The 20,600-nt window shown below is 42.3% G+C and overlaps 1 protein-coding gene across 1 annotated transcript; it reads left to right on the top strand.

The window, feature by feature from the left end:
* Window positions 1-3,108: 3,108 nt before the first annotated feature.
* Window positions 3,109-12,203, top strand: arrdc3a (arrestin domain containing 3a; the record flags this gene model as incomplete). Its single annotated transcript, XM_083904388.1, has 7 exons — window positions 3,109-3,388; window positions 6,551-6,632; window positions 7,102-7,249; window positions 7,332-7,691; window positions 8,754-8,910; window positions 9,005-9,147; window positions 9,238-12,203. 7 exons carry the CDS (start codon window positions 3,109-3,111, stop codon window positions 9,304-9,306), a joined length of 1,239 nt encoding a protein of 412 aa, XP_083760514.1. The 3' UTR covers window positions 9,307-12,203.
* Between the last annotated feature and the right edge of the window lie 8,397 nt (window positions 12,204-20,600).

Consider the following 20,600-nt stretch of genomic DNA (forward strand, 5'->3'; position numbering starts at 1 on the left):
AGCGTTTCACTTCCTACTATTCAGATTACGTTGTTGTTGTTGTTGTTGATGAGATGAATTTGAAGTCAAACAAACACTGAAAAACTTCCGCTTTTGCCTCCTGATGCTGGTTCTGATGAACATCCCGGTCACGCTTTCAAAATAAGAGTCTTACTTTCAAACTCAACAGTCCTGCAAATACGATGAAGTAAAATAATAAACACCAAATAAAGACGGTTAAATGTTTTATATAGGACACCAAAGGTATAAATATAAGTACGTTAATGTTTTACTCCCAATATTAGTAACCGTTACGAAGTAAAATCAAGTCTTATTTACCATGTAATGACATCATCAAGCCCTAGAGGGCAGCATTTATCTTTAAAAACAAATACACCCCAGTTTTGTCGAGTCAGCTCATTTGCGAACGGCTGCATGTGAATTTCCCCAGTGTTAGATCAATAAAGTGTAATCTAATCTCATGTTATATTATTATATGTATTATTATAAGTATATGAATGAGTAAATGCCTCTTAAAGTGATGCTTTATGAATGAACGGTAGGCTTTTGAACATAAATGTAAGATTTGAGCCCTAAAACATACATTTATTAATCAATTCTAGTCACTTAATTTATATTTTTAAAAAGGAAAAACATAATACATATATAATAACAATACTAAAAGTAAAAGAAAAGTACACTGTCATTAGAAAAGTGAGGCATAGTAATGAAATAACCAAAAATAACATTTAATTTACTTCTATGACATTAAATTATTAGTTAAATTGTTTTTTAATACCTCTTCCCAAACGGAAAGTTCACATGACTTAGCTGTTAGCAACAGGTGATAGTTGCATGTCATCTCTGTGAGGAGCTCTTCATGACCAGCAGGTGGCGTTCAGGGTCTCTGAGCCTTGTTTTTCTGAAAAACAGCCTTCTACACAATAAGAGCCCCTCCACCACCACCACCACCACCATCACCCCCTCAGCCCCTGTGTGCATGGATCATTCTAATCTTAATCCAAAAACAATATACGTTAACCTCGTGCATAGGAAGCTTTTCTTAAAGCTCGACCACCAGCTGTTATCGTGCGCCGACATTATTATCCTTTATCATTGTTTACAGGCGGCCTGAGCTGCAGCCACAACACAAGCAGCAGCTCTGTTGTTTTCCCTGCTGCTGCTGCTGCTGTTGCTCACTGCACTGGGATGTATGGCAGACCATATATGTATGGATTATATCACTCTTGAATGCATGACAAGGGGAATAAGACGTAAAGATCTGTACAATTACACAGTGTGAGGATAATTTTGTCTGATTATTCATGATATCGACTTTCAGATATGGGGTTTGTTTGTAGGATTATTTTACAGCATTTAATATCATCAATCTGCAGATTTTCATCTTCTCAAATTATGGACTATACAACTGCCTGTTCCTCTAAATTAATCTAACATCCTACATTTACTTATTTCTTATGCATTATTATCATTATTATTATCTATATGGACAAGCACACACGTGCAAGTGCAGCATCACCTTAATATTGAGCTTCACATAATTGCAAATTATCATTATTATTACTATTTCTGTTGTTATTGACTATATTTTTTTGCAATGTAAGTCTAAGTACTATATTTTATTTATTTATTTATTTTTTATTAATGACTGTAGGGCTGCAACGCTTAATACAAGTTTTCTGGTTTTTCCAGCTTCTTAAATGTGCAAACATGCAAAAACAATGTCGTTTCCAGGTTTGGTAAATATTTTCCAAGATTTTCTGACATTTTAACGACCAAACAAACAAGTACTCGATTAAGGAAAATAACCGTTAGTTGCCGACAAAACATCTCAAAAAATAATTATAAAGTTAAATGCAACACAGTTGTGTAACACAACGGAGGACAGAGGAAGTGCAAACAGCTGTTTTCACTGATATTGTCTTGATAATCCATCATGATAGTCCATCATGATTTCAAAATAAAAGTGTTTTATAAAAAAATATAATCGATAATAACATGTAATCGCAATTGTAATTAAAACAGTAGAGGAGCTTGTATATAATAATGAAATGTCGCATTTAGTGTGATAAACATAACCCTATGTATTTTTGTATGATTATTATTATTGTTATGAATTATAAGCTTAGGGCCACAGAGCACTGTGAAGGCCGCAAGTTTGAGATCTCTCTATTTCGGTACTCGATTAAACCCGATTTTGGATTTTTACTCTTCTTAAATGTGAGTATTTTCTAGTGTCTTTGCTCCATATAACAAATAAATCATTAAAACTGATTCATTTTTGGTTTGTGGCAAAACCAAGACGTTCGGGAACATCATGTCCAGGTTTGCATAACTTATTTCTTCAAAGATTTCCTGACATTTTAAATCAAAAAAAAGAAAAAATCAACAGACTATTATTAGAATACTTGTTGGTTGCAGCTTCTGGTTTAAGGACCTATGTGTGTGTGTGTGTGTGTGTCATCTACACTGAAATGTAAGTGTTTTTTCAATCCGAAAACAGCAATTCCTGGCTTTAAAACCCCTCTGATGCTCCAGTAAAGCTGTTCCCTTACATGTTTATGTTGTCTTTTAACTCCTGGAGTGAGGACTGAGTGCAGGTGAACGTGTCTTTGTGCAGTGTTTCAGCTGTTTGTCCAAACTTGTCATTGTGGCTTTGTGCCACAGCACCTCTCTCCTCTCTCCTCTCTCTCTGCTTCTGGAACAAGGCAGCAGCAGCAGCAGCAGCAGCAGAAGGCGGAAGGAGGGGGCAGTGACGCGGCTGCGCATGTGCACAGGCTTGTTTTTCACACAGCCCGTTCCCCTTAAAGTGAGCAGAGCCGCTCTGCTTTTCCTTGTCTTGGACTGGAGACCATCATGCACAGAGGCGCACGATAACAGCATCCACTGCTGTTATTCAGCAGCCTTCATCTCGATGAACTGCTCGCACAGAAGCCACTGATCGTGCCTACTGCTTTTTGCAGGGCAGAGATACACACTAGTGTATCTTCTCCCACCGCACCTTTTTTTTTGTTTTTTTTTAACAAAATAGAAAAAAAATATCATATTTTTCCACTCTTTTTTTTTTTTTTTTTAATTAATTTCAAGGCAAACAAGCCTCTTTCCACCATGGTGCTAGGAAAGGTGAAGAGCTTCACCGTCAGCTACGACTGTCACCATGACAGCAACGTGCCCGTCTTCTCCAGCGGGGACTGCGTCTCAGGGAGAGTGACCATCGAGGTCACGGGAGAAATTCGCGTCAAGTCGCTGAAGATCCACGCGAAGGGCTTCGCCAAAGTTCGCTGGACGGAGTCGAGGAACGCCGGCTCCAACACTGCCTACACGCAGAATTACACGGAAGAAGTGGAATATCTGAATCACAAGGACATCTTAATTGGACACGAGAGAGGTAAGAGTTTATTAAAAATTAAGTCCTTTTTTTGTGTGAGACTGTGAGAGATGCTCTTTGTGCGGGCTGTGGTTCAGGTAAACGGGGAGAGGATGCTGTTGGTTTTTTTCCCCCCAGAATTCCACACGTAAATGTTTGTTAATATTCACCAACATTTGACATTAAAGTCTGTCTAGTTTATATTATTAGTTGCGTCAGTTTTGGTGAACATTTTGCTGCGTTTTCAGCTCCGTCGCCACTTGTTTGTGTCAAGGTGTCGGAATGAATGACAGGCACCTCCGTGTCGCCATGTCCCTGTTTTTCAAAGTGTTTTAAGTGGCAAAACGAGCGTTTTCAACCGTTGTCGACCCGCGGGACGTTAGGGCGATACTTGACGCCGACGCCTCGGCCCTTTTGTCGGACGTTTTCGCCGCAGAACGTGTCGTTTTTCTGCGTTTCTTTGTAGGTTTTTCCCCCTGAAGTTTCCACCCCATTGTTCAAAGCGGTTCAATCCTGTTCAGAAAACTGGACCTGGAAGGGGCGTGGCCAATGGGCCACAGGCCCCGCCCTCGCCGCGCGCCCATTGGCTAAGGTGCTCATGTGTGGCCGATGACGTCACGCTCTATGCAGGAAAAGAAAAGATAATCTGCAACTTTTTAATTAGGAAAGCAGCTGCAAAAATAGGAGCGGACGTGCACGCTCGTGCGGCTTTATTCGACGCAAATCGCCATTTAAAAACACATATTAACATTCTAATGTGCACGTAATGAATAAATACAACCGCAGCTTTGTGCAGGAAACGTGTGGAGTCGACATCGAAGAGGCTTTATTTGCTATTCGCAGTGTGCGACTGTAAAACGAAACACGGAAATGAAACAAAACACACGTTATTATAAAAAAAAATATGGACCATTTTGCGGTTCTAGTGCAGTGTTGAGGCTATATTACATGTACGTAATATGTGATGGATAACGTGCAATGATTTAAATAATGGATTATTTTAATTTAACACATAATGGTGGATTAGGATTATGTTTGTCGTTATTAAAATGGTTCCAGTTTAGCTTGGTGGCGTTTTTGTTGTTGAATAAGTTTGTGGTTTAGCTGCTGGTTTAATTCGGCTGTGGTGCTTCTTATTATTATTGTTTTTAGTGAGGTGTAAAGTGGGGATAAACGTCGTGAATATGGCGATTTAAGTACGTAGTGAGTGATGAAATGCTAGGAAAATGCTGCTGTTGTTGGTCTGGCTGAGTCCAGTTATGCACAGGCTGTCGTAGTAAAGCGAGGACTGCGGCGTCGCACAGTGAATGCGTAATGAGCGCAGAGCCGCTTCAGAGCAGCTGAGGGAAGCTGCTCACACCGGTTTAGGCCGGTCTCCTCCTGCTGGAGTCTGCAGTTTGACTGACAGCTCCGCACTTGTTTACCACACTGCTGCTGCTGCTGCTGCTGCTGGGGGAGGGAGGGAGTGCTGAGCTGGCAGAAAGAAAGAAAGAAAGAAAGAAAGAAAGAAAGAAGAAGAAGCACTCCAAGGAACTGATAAACAAACTAAACTCAATACAATAATGTATTAAAAGATTCATTTAAAACCGAAAGTATGAGCAGCATCCTCGGTAGAGGTCGACAATGCAGGGTTTCTTCTGTCTATGGCCAGAGGCGAGTTTTACAACCATGTGATGAAATACAACAGTTATAAAACAGTACAGTTAGGGCTGGGTAGTCGTTAAATAACGATAATTACAGCTATATATGTTTTTATCTAGGACTGCAATGATTGCTCGATCAACTGTTTTGATTATCCATTATTCAGACGTAGAGTTGTTTATAAATGACTAAAACACAGCTTCTTAAATGTGAATATTTTGGCTCCATATCACAAAGAAAGCAATAAAACTGAATCGTTTTGGTTTGTGCACAAAACATCCGATCTAGAGCTGAAACGATGATTAATCGATGACTAAATCAATCGCCAACTATTTTGATAATCGATAATCGGTTTGAAGCTTTTTTTCACCATTAAAACAAGATTTCTGATTGTTTTAGCTTCTTAAACGTGAATATTTTCGCTTCACATAAACAAAGAAATCATTCAAACGGAATCATTTTGGTTTGTGAACAAAACAAGACGTTCGACAACATCATCATTTCCAGCTTTGACAAACACTGATCAACGTTTTTTTTAAAAAACATTTTCTGATTTATTTTATGGACCAAACGATTAATCGATTACGAAAATAATCGTTAGTCGCAGCTCTATACAAAACAGTAAAATTAGAGCTGGGTAGTCATTAAATAACGATAATTATAGCTATATAATTTTTAAGGGCTGCAACTATTGTTAGATCAACTATTTTGATAATCCATTATTCAGTTCTAGAATTGTTTTTAAATGTCTAAAACACAGCTTCTTAAATGTGCATATTTTGGCTCCATATCACAAAGAAAGCAATAAAACTAAATCATTCTGGTTTGTGGACATAACGAGACATTTGACAACATCCGATCGACCTTTTTTGGACCAAACAGACACTCGATTCATCGATTATGATTTAAAAGAAAACATTTCATGTTGCCCAGCTCTACACACAGTTTAACGTGAAGGTCCAGTTCATAGTGACCGGTAACTTGTTGTTCTTCATCCTTTGAGGTTTATAAACGTCTCCATCAACTGAAACCGAAAGATTTTGTCAGTGGAGTTTGTCGTTCGTTGCATTTCCTTGGATAAGATCATTCATTAAGTGAATTTGAGTCATCGTCGAGTTCACGTCACACCTTTTTTTTACGATCGATTTATGTGCAGGTTAGGAATATTGGAGTTTCCCTGGCAGCACAGTGATCTTGATGTGACGTTACAGTCTCTGTTCTTACAGTAACACAACAACAGTTTCTCTTCCTCCACCCTCAGTTTCAATCTTTTCCTCTCAAATAATCTTTTTTTTTTTTTGGGTGTGCTCTAATTATTGGTTTGCCTCTTTATCTATCAATACATTAATTTCTTTTAAGGACAGACATACAATAGTTAAATCTATTTATTCTCTTTTTTCCTCCCCCCCACCCTATGTTGTTTTCTTTTTTTTTTTCTTTTTTCTTTTTTCTTTTTTGTATGACTTTTCAGATGTCCTCGTAGAGCATTTTACACAGGTATGGTATACATGTGTTTGGAATATTGTCCTCCTTGTCTTTCAGACGATGACAACTCTGAGGAAGGACTCACCACTATCCATTCAGGAAGACACGAGTACGCGTTCAGCCTGGAGCTTCCACAGACGTAAGTGTCTCGATGCCACACTCGCAGGTTAAAGGTGCATTATGTAATAAATCTAAAGCAAACTGGCCATAAAATCCTCCTAATATGTCACAGAGACTCAGGAATAATGTTCATATAACAAACTGAACTCACCAACAACAACAGTACAGACAAAATACTTGCATTAAAAAAAATTATTTTGCAGACTGCAAATCATGTTTATGTTTTGAAATCATGTTTTGGCATGTGGCGCCACCTACCGCCGTCTACCAATCATTGCAGTCAGTAGAGTCTCAGCTGCCGAGCAACCACGGGTTGCCAGTTACGTCAGAAAACGAAACCTCGGTATTTTGAATTTGTAACCGTTTTTGGCCACATTCTTACATATGGCACCTTTAAATACCGTGACCGTTATTGTTTCAGCCAGAGATTTTGGCACTGAACGTGACTCTAATCTGCTTCCTCCTCCTCTTCCTCTTCTCTCCTGTAGACCTCTGGCTACCTCTTTCGAAGGGAAGCATGGCAGTGTTCGCTACTGGGTGAAGGCAGAACTTCACAGGCCATGGCTCCTGCCGATGAAGACCAAGAAGGAATTTACAGTCTTTGAGCACATCGACATCAACACTCCACTACTGCTGGTAAGCAAATGTTCGATAAATCAATACATGATACGAAAAGAGGGTCCCGTCGCTTACATACTCGTGTCTTTTTCTTCTCCAGTCACCACAGGCCGGCACAAAGGACAAGACGCTTTGCTGTTGGTTCTGTACCTCAGGTCCTATTTCCCTAAGTGCCAAAATCGAAAGGAAGGGATACACACCAGGAGAGTCGATCCAGATCTTTGCCGAGATTGAAAACTGCTCATCCCGCATTGTGGTGCCGAAGGCGGCCATCTACCAGACCCAGACCTTCTACGCCAAAGGGAAGATGAAGGAGGTCAAGCACCTGGTGGCAAACCTGCGGGGAGAGTCTCTGTCGTCGGGCAAAACGGAAACCTGGAGCGGCAAGATGCTCAAGATCCCACCGGTGTCGCCTTCCATCCTGGACTGCAGCATCATCAGAGTGGAGTATTCACTCATGGTGAGTACAGCTGCTCTTTTCTGTTTGATTTGGCGCAAACGTTTCCTGTATGATCGACACGACTCTGTGCAATTATCAGTTCAGAATCAATACTTCTCGGTAAGCCAGTGTCTCTTGGTGACTCGGTGAGCACCGGGCGAAATCAGGACCTTGGATTGCACCAGGTGTCATTACCACACGCTGCTAAGAGCATTAGCTCAGAATATATGTGGTAACGCCTTCCCTGAAGGTGCGTGTAACCTCTTTACCGTGTGAACAGACGGACGAGGGCTGTAATAAGCAACTGACCACAAGACATTGACCCACATATTATTCTGCTATTTAGCAAATTTAGCAAACCTTAGCCTCAATCCCTTTTGCCATAGAGCAGGGGAGTCAAACTCATTTTCACTGAGGGCCACATCAGCATAATTGTTACCCTCAAAGGGCCAGATGTTACCGTCATACAGAATAAATGTAACTAAATATAATGTTAAATAAAGGTAACTACACCGTAAAATATTGCTAAATAACTTTCTGTATTTATTACATACAATGATACACTTCGATCTAGTGGCGGTGCCGTCACTTTGCGGGTAACACGATCGCCATGCATTGTGGGAAATGTAGTTTATGGTCAGCGCACGCCTTAAAGCTATTTTAACACCGATTTTTTAGACCAATGAATCACTCGCGGGCCACATAAAATGACGTGGCGGGCCACATCTGGCCCCCGGGCCTTGAGTTTGACACATGTGCCATAGAGTGTCCTGATCCTTGGTGCAGGTAGGGTGACATTTTTCGGGGATCTAGGTCAAACGGAGGTTTTCTCAGACCAAAGCCAACGACAGGAAGTTGCGTAGCTGGCAGAAATGTTGTCACTCGTGCTTACGTGATGATGTATCACTTTCTTGAAAGGGTGTCACATTTTGTAGGGCTAGATTTCAACCACTACTGCTGCTTGTATCTCAGTTCCAAAGGACAAGCGGTGAGGGTAAAAGGGAGGGAAATGTGATTGGTGCTTTCCTAATGACTTTGCAGGAGTGTATAACCCGATCTTGTTGTTGTCGTGTCTGTGTTCAGGTATACGTGGACATACCTGGGGCAATTAATCTGTCCCTGAACCTGCCGCTGGTCATCGGAACCATCCCCCTCCACCCGTTTGGTTCCCGTACCTCCAGCGTCAGCAGCCAGTGCAGCATGAGCTGGCTGGGCATGGGTCTGCCTGAGCGACCAGAAGGTAGGTTAGGACCCGTGGTCCTGAATCGCATCGCATCGCATTTTCTATTGTAAAGATAACTCCCAAGAATGCTGACATGCGATCTCCTCTGCAGCTCCTCCAAGCTATGCAGAAATCGTCACAGAAGAACAGCGGCAGAGCGTCGCAGATGTTCCGGCAGCCCGCGAGGAGCTGGATGGACCTCTGTTCGCCTATATTCACGAGTTCCGCTTCCAGCCACCTCCCCTGTACTCTGAGGTAAACATCTAACACCACTGAGCAAACACTTTCCATTCCAGAATAAGTGCATCAGTTATTTAACGCCTCCCGTTTCTCTTTCTACTCCAGATTGATCCGAATCCAGATCACGCCAGGCGTACAGAGGAGCGCAGGCTCGACGCTTGTCCGTCACGCTGAAGGGAACCCCCCCCCGAAAATTCCCCCTGACTGATTTTTTTGAGGAACTCTCGGGAACCTTATTTGCGAGGCTCAGCTTTGTTTAGTCATCTCCAACGACGGCGTTCACGCTACGCTGTTGACGCGCGGAGAAAGAGAAAAAAACAAAAAACAAAGTCTCCAACCAACCAACCAACCATCGAAATCATGGACAAAATCACCACAGTTGAGTTGGGTTGGATCTGTTGCTGCCCTCCCTCAGTGACACAAACGGGAGATACGCGTCTGCGGTATCACTTTCTTCCCGCGTTTGCCCGCTGAGGGCGGGGATGTGTACAGATGAACACATTCAGTCTATATACGACGACGACGACGAAGAAGGAAAAACAAACAAAAAAACACCCACTAGTAGCCAAATCCCCGGTGATGGTATTGACGAGGAAGAGTCTCCATGGCTCGGCCTGCCGTGTTTCTCTTTCACCCTTGATTCTTCTGCACTCATGGCACATAACAGACATGGCTCCTCACACAAAAGGGCAAAGACGAATCATGTCCAGGCCGAATCACCTACAGAAAAACAACGCGTTCTCACCACCGCGGTCCGGATGAATGGGAGTTTTCAACCAGAGCAAAGACTTATGTCCTCCTGCCTCATTTGGGATTTTGTTTTGCACATTTTATTCTTTACTTGAGTTTGTGTGGCTCCGTTTAATGATGAGAAAAAAAAAAAAGACGAAAAAGAAAAAAAAAAATCACTAGTAGTTTTGGTTTCAGCCTTGTAATGAATAAGACTGCGGGCTTAACTTTTTAAGACTTTCTTCTGCATAACTTTGAGCGTCACTGAGAACAGGATTTGATTTTCTTTTTTTTTTTGGACGTAAAAGGTCAAGAACAACGCACTGATTTTGTTTTAAGCCGTTGAAGAGTTTTCTTTTCCTCAGTGACTTACAACAACAACAAGAAGAAGACTGGACTTTTGCAGCCACTGCAGCACACTGTTTTCATCTGGAAGCTCTTTTTGAAATGTCTCCTCTTCAGCTTGGATCCAAGTGTGGCTTTGCCCTCCCCCCGTTTTTTCTTTTTGTTATTCTGTTGTTGTATTTAGCTCCAATCATAGAATAGCTTTTTAGCTTTTTTTTTTACGTGTTGTGGTTGCTCTGGGTTTGGACGAGGAGACGGCTGCAGTCCTGCATTTGCCGCTTAAAATTGTAGCCGACCAGACGAGCGCTTTGCGAGTTTGCGCGTTAAAGAGAAAGGCGATTGCATTTGTGGAGCGACTCGCCTGCAGCTCCTCTCTAATCCCAATCTCAGGGCAAACCGGGGGTTTTGCGTAACTGCCCCAAAAGCACTGTCTCAGGTGGTTTTTCTCATTTGCCAAAACGGTTGGGAAAAAAGAGAAAAAACAAACATTAGGGTTTATTTTAAGTTGCACTGTTTAAAAAAAAATAATGACAAGTTTTTGTTTTTTTTTGTTTTGTTTTTAACTACCAAAATGAGAGAACAGACCTGTAGAGAAGCAAGGCAGCTTTCTGAGATGAATCACATTCCCTTTTTGTCCTGCTGCACTTGCCCAGTTCAGTCAACCAACACTGAGATTTTTTTTTTTTTACCAGACCAGTGAAACCAGAATGCTTGTTATATTAAAAAAAAGAAAAGGAAAAGAAAAGAGGAAAAGACGCAGCTTCTGCATTCAAGAAGCAAACCCGGCACAAATGAAAAGCTGGGGTTAGACGTTGCTAAACCTCTGTTCAGATCGCTCAGAACAAGTAGTAGTAGGTCGACATGAGTAATACATTGGTTTTCTAACTCATTCGACAAAAACCGGCCGGCTGCAACAGAGGTTTGACAAAAGTCAGCGGGAAAATACTGAAAAGAGAAGAAAAACAGCACTTTTTTGATAAGAAAACAAGAAAAACAAACGCAAGCATTCAGTGGTGAAGGTCTGGAGAAAAACAAAGTGTAGGACATAAATGCATTATTTGATCCTTTTTTTTTTTTTTAAAGTTTACATTTAAACATATGTGACACACGTTTGTATGCGTTGTGTGTGTGTGTGTGTGTGTGTGTGTGTGCATGCTGTTATCGAGATCCAGTAAATCGACGAACCGCGTTTAATGAAAGTGATCTTATCTTCGTGGCCTTGACACAGAACAGACCTGATCGTGTCTACGTTAACTCGTCTTCTCCTTTTTCTTTGTTTTGTTACGTTTGTTAACACTTGTTTTCATGTTTTACAACCTTTTTCCCCCGTGTTTATTCAAAAAGGACAAAAAGGGAAGAGGTATAAAAAAAAAAAAAAAAAAAAAAAAAAATTGTTTCCATGTATTTCTGGGCATTGGTGTAAAGACATGTAGGCTTGAGTTGGTCTCTGTGACCTCTGACCCCCCCCCCCTCAGGCCTGGGGTTGGCAGCTGTTGACCAGCGCTTCCCACTGATGAACCGTTTAGGTAACACGGGACAACACACACACACACACACACACACGCACACACGTCCTGTTTCTATTTGTTTGGATCGTATCTTAGGGAAACGAGACTAAAGCTACACGGTAAAGAATAAGCTTCACATATTCAGGTTGGTCGATTCCATAGTCCATTCGCTTGGGCCTCAGAGTAGTCCAGTGTCAAAACTAAGCTAAAACTCCTGATCTGTTTAAAAGGCGGGAGCTGAAATGTTCAGAGTTTTTTTTTTTTTTAAAAACACACAAAAAAAAACACCCCAGGAGATGGGATCTGAAACATTTTAGAGACAAAGTGCAATATTTACTCACTGAATTTTTCTTCATTCTCCATTTGTATTTTGTGTTTTTTTTTGTTTTATGTCTTTTCTCTCTTTTTTTTTTTTTTTTGTCCGTTAATATACGACAGTGTATAGGTATTCTATGAATATGCTATGTTCTGAATGATTTAACCTTTTTGTCTAGTTCTTCCTTTTTTGATTTTAAATAAACATTTTTGTTTGAAAACGATAAACGAACGGTGCTTTGGGTGTTTGTGCGACAAGTGCAACCACATATGCAGACTTTGACACACGATAAATATGTATGCAGAGTGAATTTCATACTGAAAAATATCCCTTCAACACAGATAAATACAAGTGATTAGTCAATATCTATTGGTTTACCCTAAATACCTCTTACCTCTTCAGATTAGAAGCACACAGGTTGTCCTTGAACAAGTACAACACTGCCCCTAGAGGTGGTTTGATTGGTAGTGCAGCCATAAGGCTCTAACTGGATCAACTGTAACTGGAAAAAGGTAAATGTGACCCTCTTGTTTATTTTATTTTGACAATAAAGTTTCACACTGATCTCCTCATCCATATCACGGGGGAATTAAACAAAATAATACTACTATTAGGGGGGAAATAACTTTGACAACAAATACACAATATAAAAAAGAAGAATACAAAATAATACTAAATGAAGTTACGACACTGCTGGTTCGTTACCGACTGCATTTCAAAGCACGTTCGACCAAATCCTGATTTGAATCAACCCTGAAGTTTGTCATTATTATTCGACCACAAACACAAACGCGGGGTCTGTATTACAACATGACCCATTTATGCCGATCAACAGTGTGTTGTGTGAGCAGCACTCGGTCAATAAGGTCTGCCACAGTGTGTCCGCTCGTGTTTTTACGTCAGCCTGGTTATCCGCTAATCGATGTTGCTGCAAACTGCAGGCGGACGACGTGCAACACAAATATAGCTCGGCAGATTCAATTAAAAACCGGACGCGAAGGAAGACGTCGTCGTCGTCTCCTCCTCGCAGGTCGAGGCAGGAAAGTGCACAGAGTGATAAATGAACAAATTAAAGAAAGAAGAAGCTGGAACGCTCGCAACGTTGCGTAACTTTTAGTTTCGATTTCTAAATGTCGAAAAACCTGCAGAGACTGTGGCAACTGTTGTGGGTAGAAAAGAGGGAAACTACTTCTAGAAACCTTCTAGAAGAACCTTCATCCAAGATAACTTTCACTTTCAATATCTGGCAGTTATTCAACCGTTTAGGAATCATGTTAATTGTCAGTCAAACGTTAGCTAAGGTGAATCTCGTCTGTGATTGGATGGTCGTTTCGTGAGGGGCTACCATAATTACTATTTCTCTGCTTTTCTTGTATCCATCTTTTACCACTTTATCTCAGCTGACATAGGGCAAAAGGCGCGGTCAGAAGACGACAGGAAGTAGTCTGACTAGCTAAACAACGATGCTAACGTCGACTCCTCCGTGGCTTCGTCTTCACTTCTATTTGTTTATCCTGTCCTCACCAGAGCCGGTAATAGGAAAAGCACCAGGTACGATCCCAAAAACAACAAGTAGAGACGAGCTACGCTAGAACTCTATTAGGTGGAAAAGTGCCATAAACATCTTTTGAGCTTTGACGCTAACTGAAGGCTACGTAGCTTCATGGACACACTTGGAAGGGCAGCGTGAAGTGAGAGATACTCAACAATGCGATACATGTTCCTAAATGTTACACAATTTATATCAGCGGACAGGGCGTGGTCAGAAGACGACAGGAAGTAGACGAACTAGCTAAACAGCGATGCTAACGTCAACTCCTCCGTTACTTTGTCTTTTCTTCTATTTGTTTATCCTGTCCTCACCAGAGCAGGTACTAAGAAAAGCACCAGGTACTATCCCAAAAACAACAATTAGAGTCGAGCCATGCTAGAACTCAATTATGGAGTTTTGACGCTAACTGAAGGCTACGTAGCTTCACCGACACACTTGGAAGGGCAGCGTGAAGTGAGGGATACTCAACTATGCGATAAATTTTCCTAAATGTTACACAATTTATATCAGTTGACAAAGGGCGTGAGGCGTGGTCAGAAGACGACAGGAAGTAGACGAACTAGCTAAACAGCGATGCTAACGTCGACTCCTCCGTTACTTTGTCTTTTCTTCTATTTGTTTATCCTGTCCTCACCAGAGCGGGTACTAAGAAAAGCACCAGGTACTATCCCAAAAACAACAATTAGAGTCGAGCCATGCTAGAACTCAATTATGGAGTTTTGACGCTAACAGAAGGCTACGTAGCTTCACCGACACATAGCGTGAAGTGAGGGATACTATGCAATACATGTGCCTAAATGTTACACACTTTATCTCAGCTGATATGGAGCGAAAAGGCGGGGTCGTTGCCGGACTAGCTAAACAACGATGCTAACGTCGACTCCTCCGTGACTTCGTCTTTTCTTCTATTTCTTTATCCTGTCCTCAACAGAGCAGCTACTAAAACAAGCACCAGGTATGACCCCCCCCCCCCCCCCAAAAAAAAAAAACAACAAGTAGAGTATTATGGAGTTTTGACGCTAACTGAAGGCTACGTAGCTTCACCGACACACTTGGAAGGGCAGCGTGAAGCGAGCGATAAGCCCAATTTATACTCCTGCGTAAAGTGCTCTGCGTAGGCCACGCAGGGTCCTCTGCGTCGATGCAGAACCTGTTGTAGAGTCTCTGCGTCATCTCCGGCTTCACAGAATATTTTTTAAGTGTCCATCACTCCGTCAAGGGACAACAGAGCCGGCTCACAGTGAGCACCGAGCGTCCACAGAGGGCGGAGCTGAACACCGCCGACTTCGGCGCTGCCGAACTATAAATACGTCATATCTTAACACACACAGCACATGTTTAGACTCTAAATGGCCAATTTCTCGCCTCAAATTATCTTAAAACTGCGTTCCGGGACACAGAAAAGTGACAAACGGCCACTGTTTCAACAACAACAGTCTTTCTCCCTCGGACGCCATTGCTCACTGTAGCCAGAAGCACAACAACCTTGCGCAGCGACCCCTACTGATCGGGCGGGAAATTGCAGCGCCTATCCGTCACCACGACGCAGAAGTATGAAGGCTCGAGTGGTCTACGTGGTGACGCAGACGGATAACGCATTACGCAGTCGGAGAAGTATAATGTGGCCTATATTCAACTATGCGATAAGTGTTACGCGCTGTACCTTTAAACGGGTCACGTTAAAACACGAAACAGTGATGACTCAGCAGTCCTGTCAGCTCTGACCAAGCACTTCACAGTGCGTCTGCAACTCCCAGTTTGACTTTTGTGTGCCCAGGCCTTTGTGGGTGTCTGACCCCAGTGGACTGACACAAAAAAGGGAGGAGGGAATTATGCAAGGAGAGCATAGATTTGGGTGTACGTGCGTGTCTGTGTGTGTCTGTGTGTGTGTGTTGATTAGCAAGTGCTGACGCTGAACAGGCCTCAGCTGTTTCCTCTCACCAGTTAATCCCAGCGCCCAGAAGCCGCTGTGATCCAGAGGTTCCCAGCGAGGTTCTGCTGTGACCGGGCACATTCAGCACGGAGGGGATAGATTTGGACGGACGGGCGGACGGACGGAGGGGCCCCCCCGGCTCCCGGCCCCCCGTACACTTGCCACATCATCACTGTGACATAATAGTAATACACACATTCACACACATTCACACACACACTGAGCTCAGTGTCTTTTGTGAGTTCACACGTTCCAGGAAACAATGGAAAGTGCAGTATCACGACAAATCGGACAAAACTCAGGATCCACACACAGGAACTTAGAATAAATCCAAGTAGAGATTTAATAAATCCCCAAATGTTCTTTCATATTATTTTATATTCTTAAATAAACAACTCTATTCATATACAACAAGAGCAAAATGGTGCTAAATATACATTTTCTGGAGTGTTTAAACTTATAAAATGTTATACTCATAAAATCCTCCTATTATGTCACAGAGACTCAGGAATAATGTTCATATAACAAACTGAACTCACCAACAACAACAGTACAGACAAAATATTTGCATTAAAAAATATATTTTGCAGACTGCAAATCATGTTTATGTTTTTAAATCATGTTTTGGTGTCATGTGGCGCCACCTACCGCCGTCTACCAATCATCACAGTCAGTAGAGTCTCCGCTGCCGAGCAACCACGGGTTGCCAGTTACGTCAGAAAAACGAAACCTAAAAGACCTCGGTGTTTTGAATTTGAGTGTAGTAACTGTTTTTGGCCACATTCTTACATATGGCGCCTTTAAATAAATCTTGCAAATTTATTTGCCGACCGCACAAAAAGCTAAATATTGTACACACACATCATATTCTACAGACTGAAGTCATCATTTTAAATATTATTCAAACTAAAAGGTAAAAGGGAAAATGACCATTCCCTCTGATATCGCAAATCATATCGCAATCACAATTAAGATATTTAGACAAAATTGTTCCGTCCTACCCGATGCTATGCTATCTTTTCATATGTTCTTTGAATACTAAATTAATTATGAATCATAAAGACACTCTTATTGTGAACTACATATTGTTCCACATCAACACAGACCATTTTTAAATCGATATCATGATAGAAGTTTAAGATATTACCCGTCCTTACTGCAACAGTTGCTTTTGGGACTTTTTAAATTACGAGTCATCACCAGCACAACATTTCAAAAACGCACCAATTCATGACGATCAGTTCTTCTTTATTAAAACTCTTGTTGAACAAACACTGCAGATACAGATTTATCGTTTGAGTTGCGGAGTTAACAGAAAAGATCAATCGGTGTCTACTTATTATCACTTATATTTTAACAATGACAAAAAAACACCATTTCATACACACATTCTTCAACACTGAATTTAAACACATCTTTTACGCAGTTCTTACAGATTTTATGAACAGCTTTAATAAACACAGCTGACCGTTTTTATAATGTTAGCATGTGTTAGTAATTGTGGGATTAACCACTTGTTTCCATTGTTACTTGTATTATTGGGAATAATCGTAGTATTAAATCGAGTATTTAAGGGTTCAAACCCATTGGCAATGTCAAGATTTCCCCACTCGTAAAAACTCGATGCATTTAACCTAAGATACAAAAGTGGTTTCCATTCACGGACTGAACCATTTCCAACTTCAACAGCTTGATTTGTCAGTGGCCGCTATTTGTTATTTGTTAGACGTGTAGATCTTTCGTGAGTCTGTTGGGATTTGTTTAAAAAAACAAAACGTACTGTATGTAGACATCAATCAATGTCTGGCAGACTCTTAAATCACTCACATGGCGTCAAATTAGCTTATTAGCGCTAAGCTAATGTTTGTTTGTTTGTCACAGGAACAAAGCAGATTGGGAAGATCCCTTCCATCCATACTCCGATGTTCACTTTCAAACATTTAGGCTTTTGTCAGACATTTATAGGATAGAAATAAATACACAAATATTCGGATGAAACATAAAACCTTTTCGGTGCGTTCCAGTTGTAGTCGGAAGTCGGAAATTTCCCGAGTTAAGGCGACGTTCCTTCAACTGGACAAAACAAACAACGTAGAAGTCGACAGCAAAATCGCTCGGATTTCTTTTTGTTGTTGTCGATGATTGCACTTCTGTTTTATTTGTTTCACGTTAAATAAGTCGTACACATAGCGCTGTTCGATCTTTAGACGTGGCGTAGCGGAGGCGTCAAAGTGACGGCCCACAAATCGATTTATCATGTTATCATGAAAGAGTGGCCCACGAACTCCTCTGCTCAACATTAAATTACACATAGATATATGTATATACGCTTGTGTGGTGTTTTAAATACAGTTGTGCGTATTGTTTCCTGACTCTTAGATAAATTTTTTCTGTTAACAGACTTGTGTTGTTATCGGCTGGTACGGCTAACAATGGCTATCGCCCAACTCAGTTGTGACTCTTTAGCTTTGAAAGTTAAGTGGAACGCACCCATTTTTCTGCATTTTTGTTTGCCATCGTGTGACTTTGATGTCTGTGTGTGTGTTGCCGTGGTAAAGCAGATGGCTCATGCATCAAAGGCGCTCGCTCGGCGTTCGCCTAAATCATTTTCCGTCTTCTCTGTTCTCAGAAAGTTGTCCTCAGCTGTTTGTTGGATCTTCTGTCCGATGATACCTGGCACGCTGATGTGATTTCATGCTGTGGCTTTTCTCCCCCTCCCCCCACCTCCCACAACTTTACCTCCATTGTTAGTTGTTGAAGTTCATGACCCCCGGAGCTCGGTGGTGCATCAGTTGCTCGGCCGACGCGTCAAAGTTCTGCCAGGTTGCGAACTCCGAGGTCAACATTTGCGAACAACACGTCAACATCGCCGGTCGGTGTCTCGTGACGACGGTCCTTCCGAGAACCTCCGGACCCGGCGCGGCCCGGCCGTTCTTCTGGTGCTCTCCGCCTTTGCACGGCTCGGCGCTGGGACACAGGTAGAAGTGATGCTCGTCCTCGCACCCCTCGCTTTTGCACAGATGGACGAGCTTGCAGCTGTAAGGTCCGCTGTTGTTGTGAACCTCCAGGCATTTGGTGCACGCTCCCAGCTTCGTCACCGCGGCCTTCCTCTCCGCCAGCTCCAGGTTTCTGAACTGCTTGCAGAAGAAGAGCTTCTTCTTGTGCTTCGCGTTGCCGCAGACGACGCAGCCCGTGGGACCGGAGTCCGACTTGGTCTGATTCCTCACTGGTTCCCAGTCCTTTTTGAAACCGTGTAAATCAAACCTGTTGCCGTTGAACTTGGGAGGAGCGGTCGGTTTCACCTTGATATTTGTCACGGCGTAGGTCGGGGAAATCTCTCGGTGCGCTCGTCTTCCGGAATCTTCTCTGGCCGCCGGTGGTTTGACGTCAGCTTTGCCGTAAATTAACTTGGGAATGAGGAGCTCGAGGCGACTCAGAGTGGACTGGATGCTCTCTTGGTCTTCCTGCGGCATCCACCGTTTCCAGTCGACGTAAATCTCCTTGGCGGTCTTCATCAGTCCTTGCAGGCGGTTGAGCATGAACTCGCACGTCTCCTTTCCGCCGGGTTGAGTGGCAGCCGTGTGTTCGAACCCCGACACTGCTGCCCGGAGCGCCGCCGACACCTTGCAGCTCCCAAAATTGACCCAAAGAGTCTCCCGGATGAGGCTTTTGACCTCATTAAGTTTCAGCTCGCACTCGTTTGCAGTCTGCGTGAGGTCGGCCTTTTGCTGTTTGGTCAAGTCGGGCACCACCTCTAGCTCTGCCAAGAGTCCAGCTTCCAGCTTTTCATTCGCCTCCATGACTTTCTCAGCTCCTACTTTGAGTCGGTAAAAACTGTCTCTGAGCTCCTCCTCTGACAGGGTCTTGTAAGTCCAGGTTATACTCTCGACCAAATGACAGAAATGTATTTTCGCTGTGGTTCTCTCCATTTGAAGTTGCCCCAGTAGACCTCCGATAGCTTTGTAAGCCATGTTTGATCCGATTGCTCTGGTTGATAATCGCAGGTCCAGGTTTTGGACGATGTTTTGAGCTGTTCCAGCTCCCAGATTTCTGCTTCCTGACTATTCCCTGGTCTCTCAGTTTCTCAATCACTCAGCGTACGCTCCATCAGCTGGTTCTCCGTCTTAACATCTGCAATACTGTATGTTACATTCTTCTTCTTCTTCTTCTTATATCCTAAAGCTTAATGACAGCTTGCATACTCGACGATATGCTGACTTTATAGACAAAGAAAGACTTTTGTCCTTTGATGATTCAAAGGATTAAACCCAGTTCTTTGTGGTTTACTTTGAAATTGGTCAGCGAGGCTTTGAACTGCGCTGGAGAACTTTGAAGTGTTGCAGGGAAGCGGTTACAAAACCACCAGAAAATGACTAGAAAAAGAAAGAAAAGCCACCTTTTTGCAGATTAATGTGTGATAATGTTATTGGAGGTCAAAGGTCAGATTTAGTGGCCTTAACAACAGACTGCTGCACAGAAGCTACATGACATGTCTTTGACTTAAATTTGACAATAAGGCGAACTTGGACACTAGATCACTCATGACACCATGTAATCGAAATGGGAATTTAACACATTTAAATGATCCTAGACCGGAAGGTGTCAAACTCATTTTTGTTCAGGGGCCACCACACGCAGCACAATTTGATCTCAAGTGGGCCGGACCAGTAAAATAATAGCATAATAACCTATGGACGAAAATATATTTTTTTGACACCCCTGTCCTAGACTATAGTGCATTTTCCCATTATCCCTATACTCACTCCCTGTCCATCACACCAGAGTGCAGACATGTGATCCGAGGGAAAAACAGATAGAAGTGGAGGAGGCAGCAAAGTTCACTCATTTTTAATCGCTTTTTCTTTGTGCCGTTTCTTGACAGCTGGTTTATTTTCACCTCTTCGCGAAGAGGTCGACGGCAGCATCGCCGACTGTTTTTTGACCTTGTCGGGAACAAACTGTTTACTCCAACAACAGTTGAAGGGGATAAATACTCATTAAACTTCTCTCCCTTCACTTTGTTGACACTTTAGAGACAAAATGATGGGATTTTGGATTGTCATATTTGTAGAAATATGAATGATA

Source organism: Microchirus variegatus, assembly GCF_963457635.1.
Source record: "Microchirus variegatus genome assembly, chromosome: 18".
NCBI lineage: Eukaryota > Metazoa > Chordata > Actinopteri > Pleuronectiformes > Soleidae > Microchirus > Microchirus variegatus.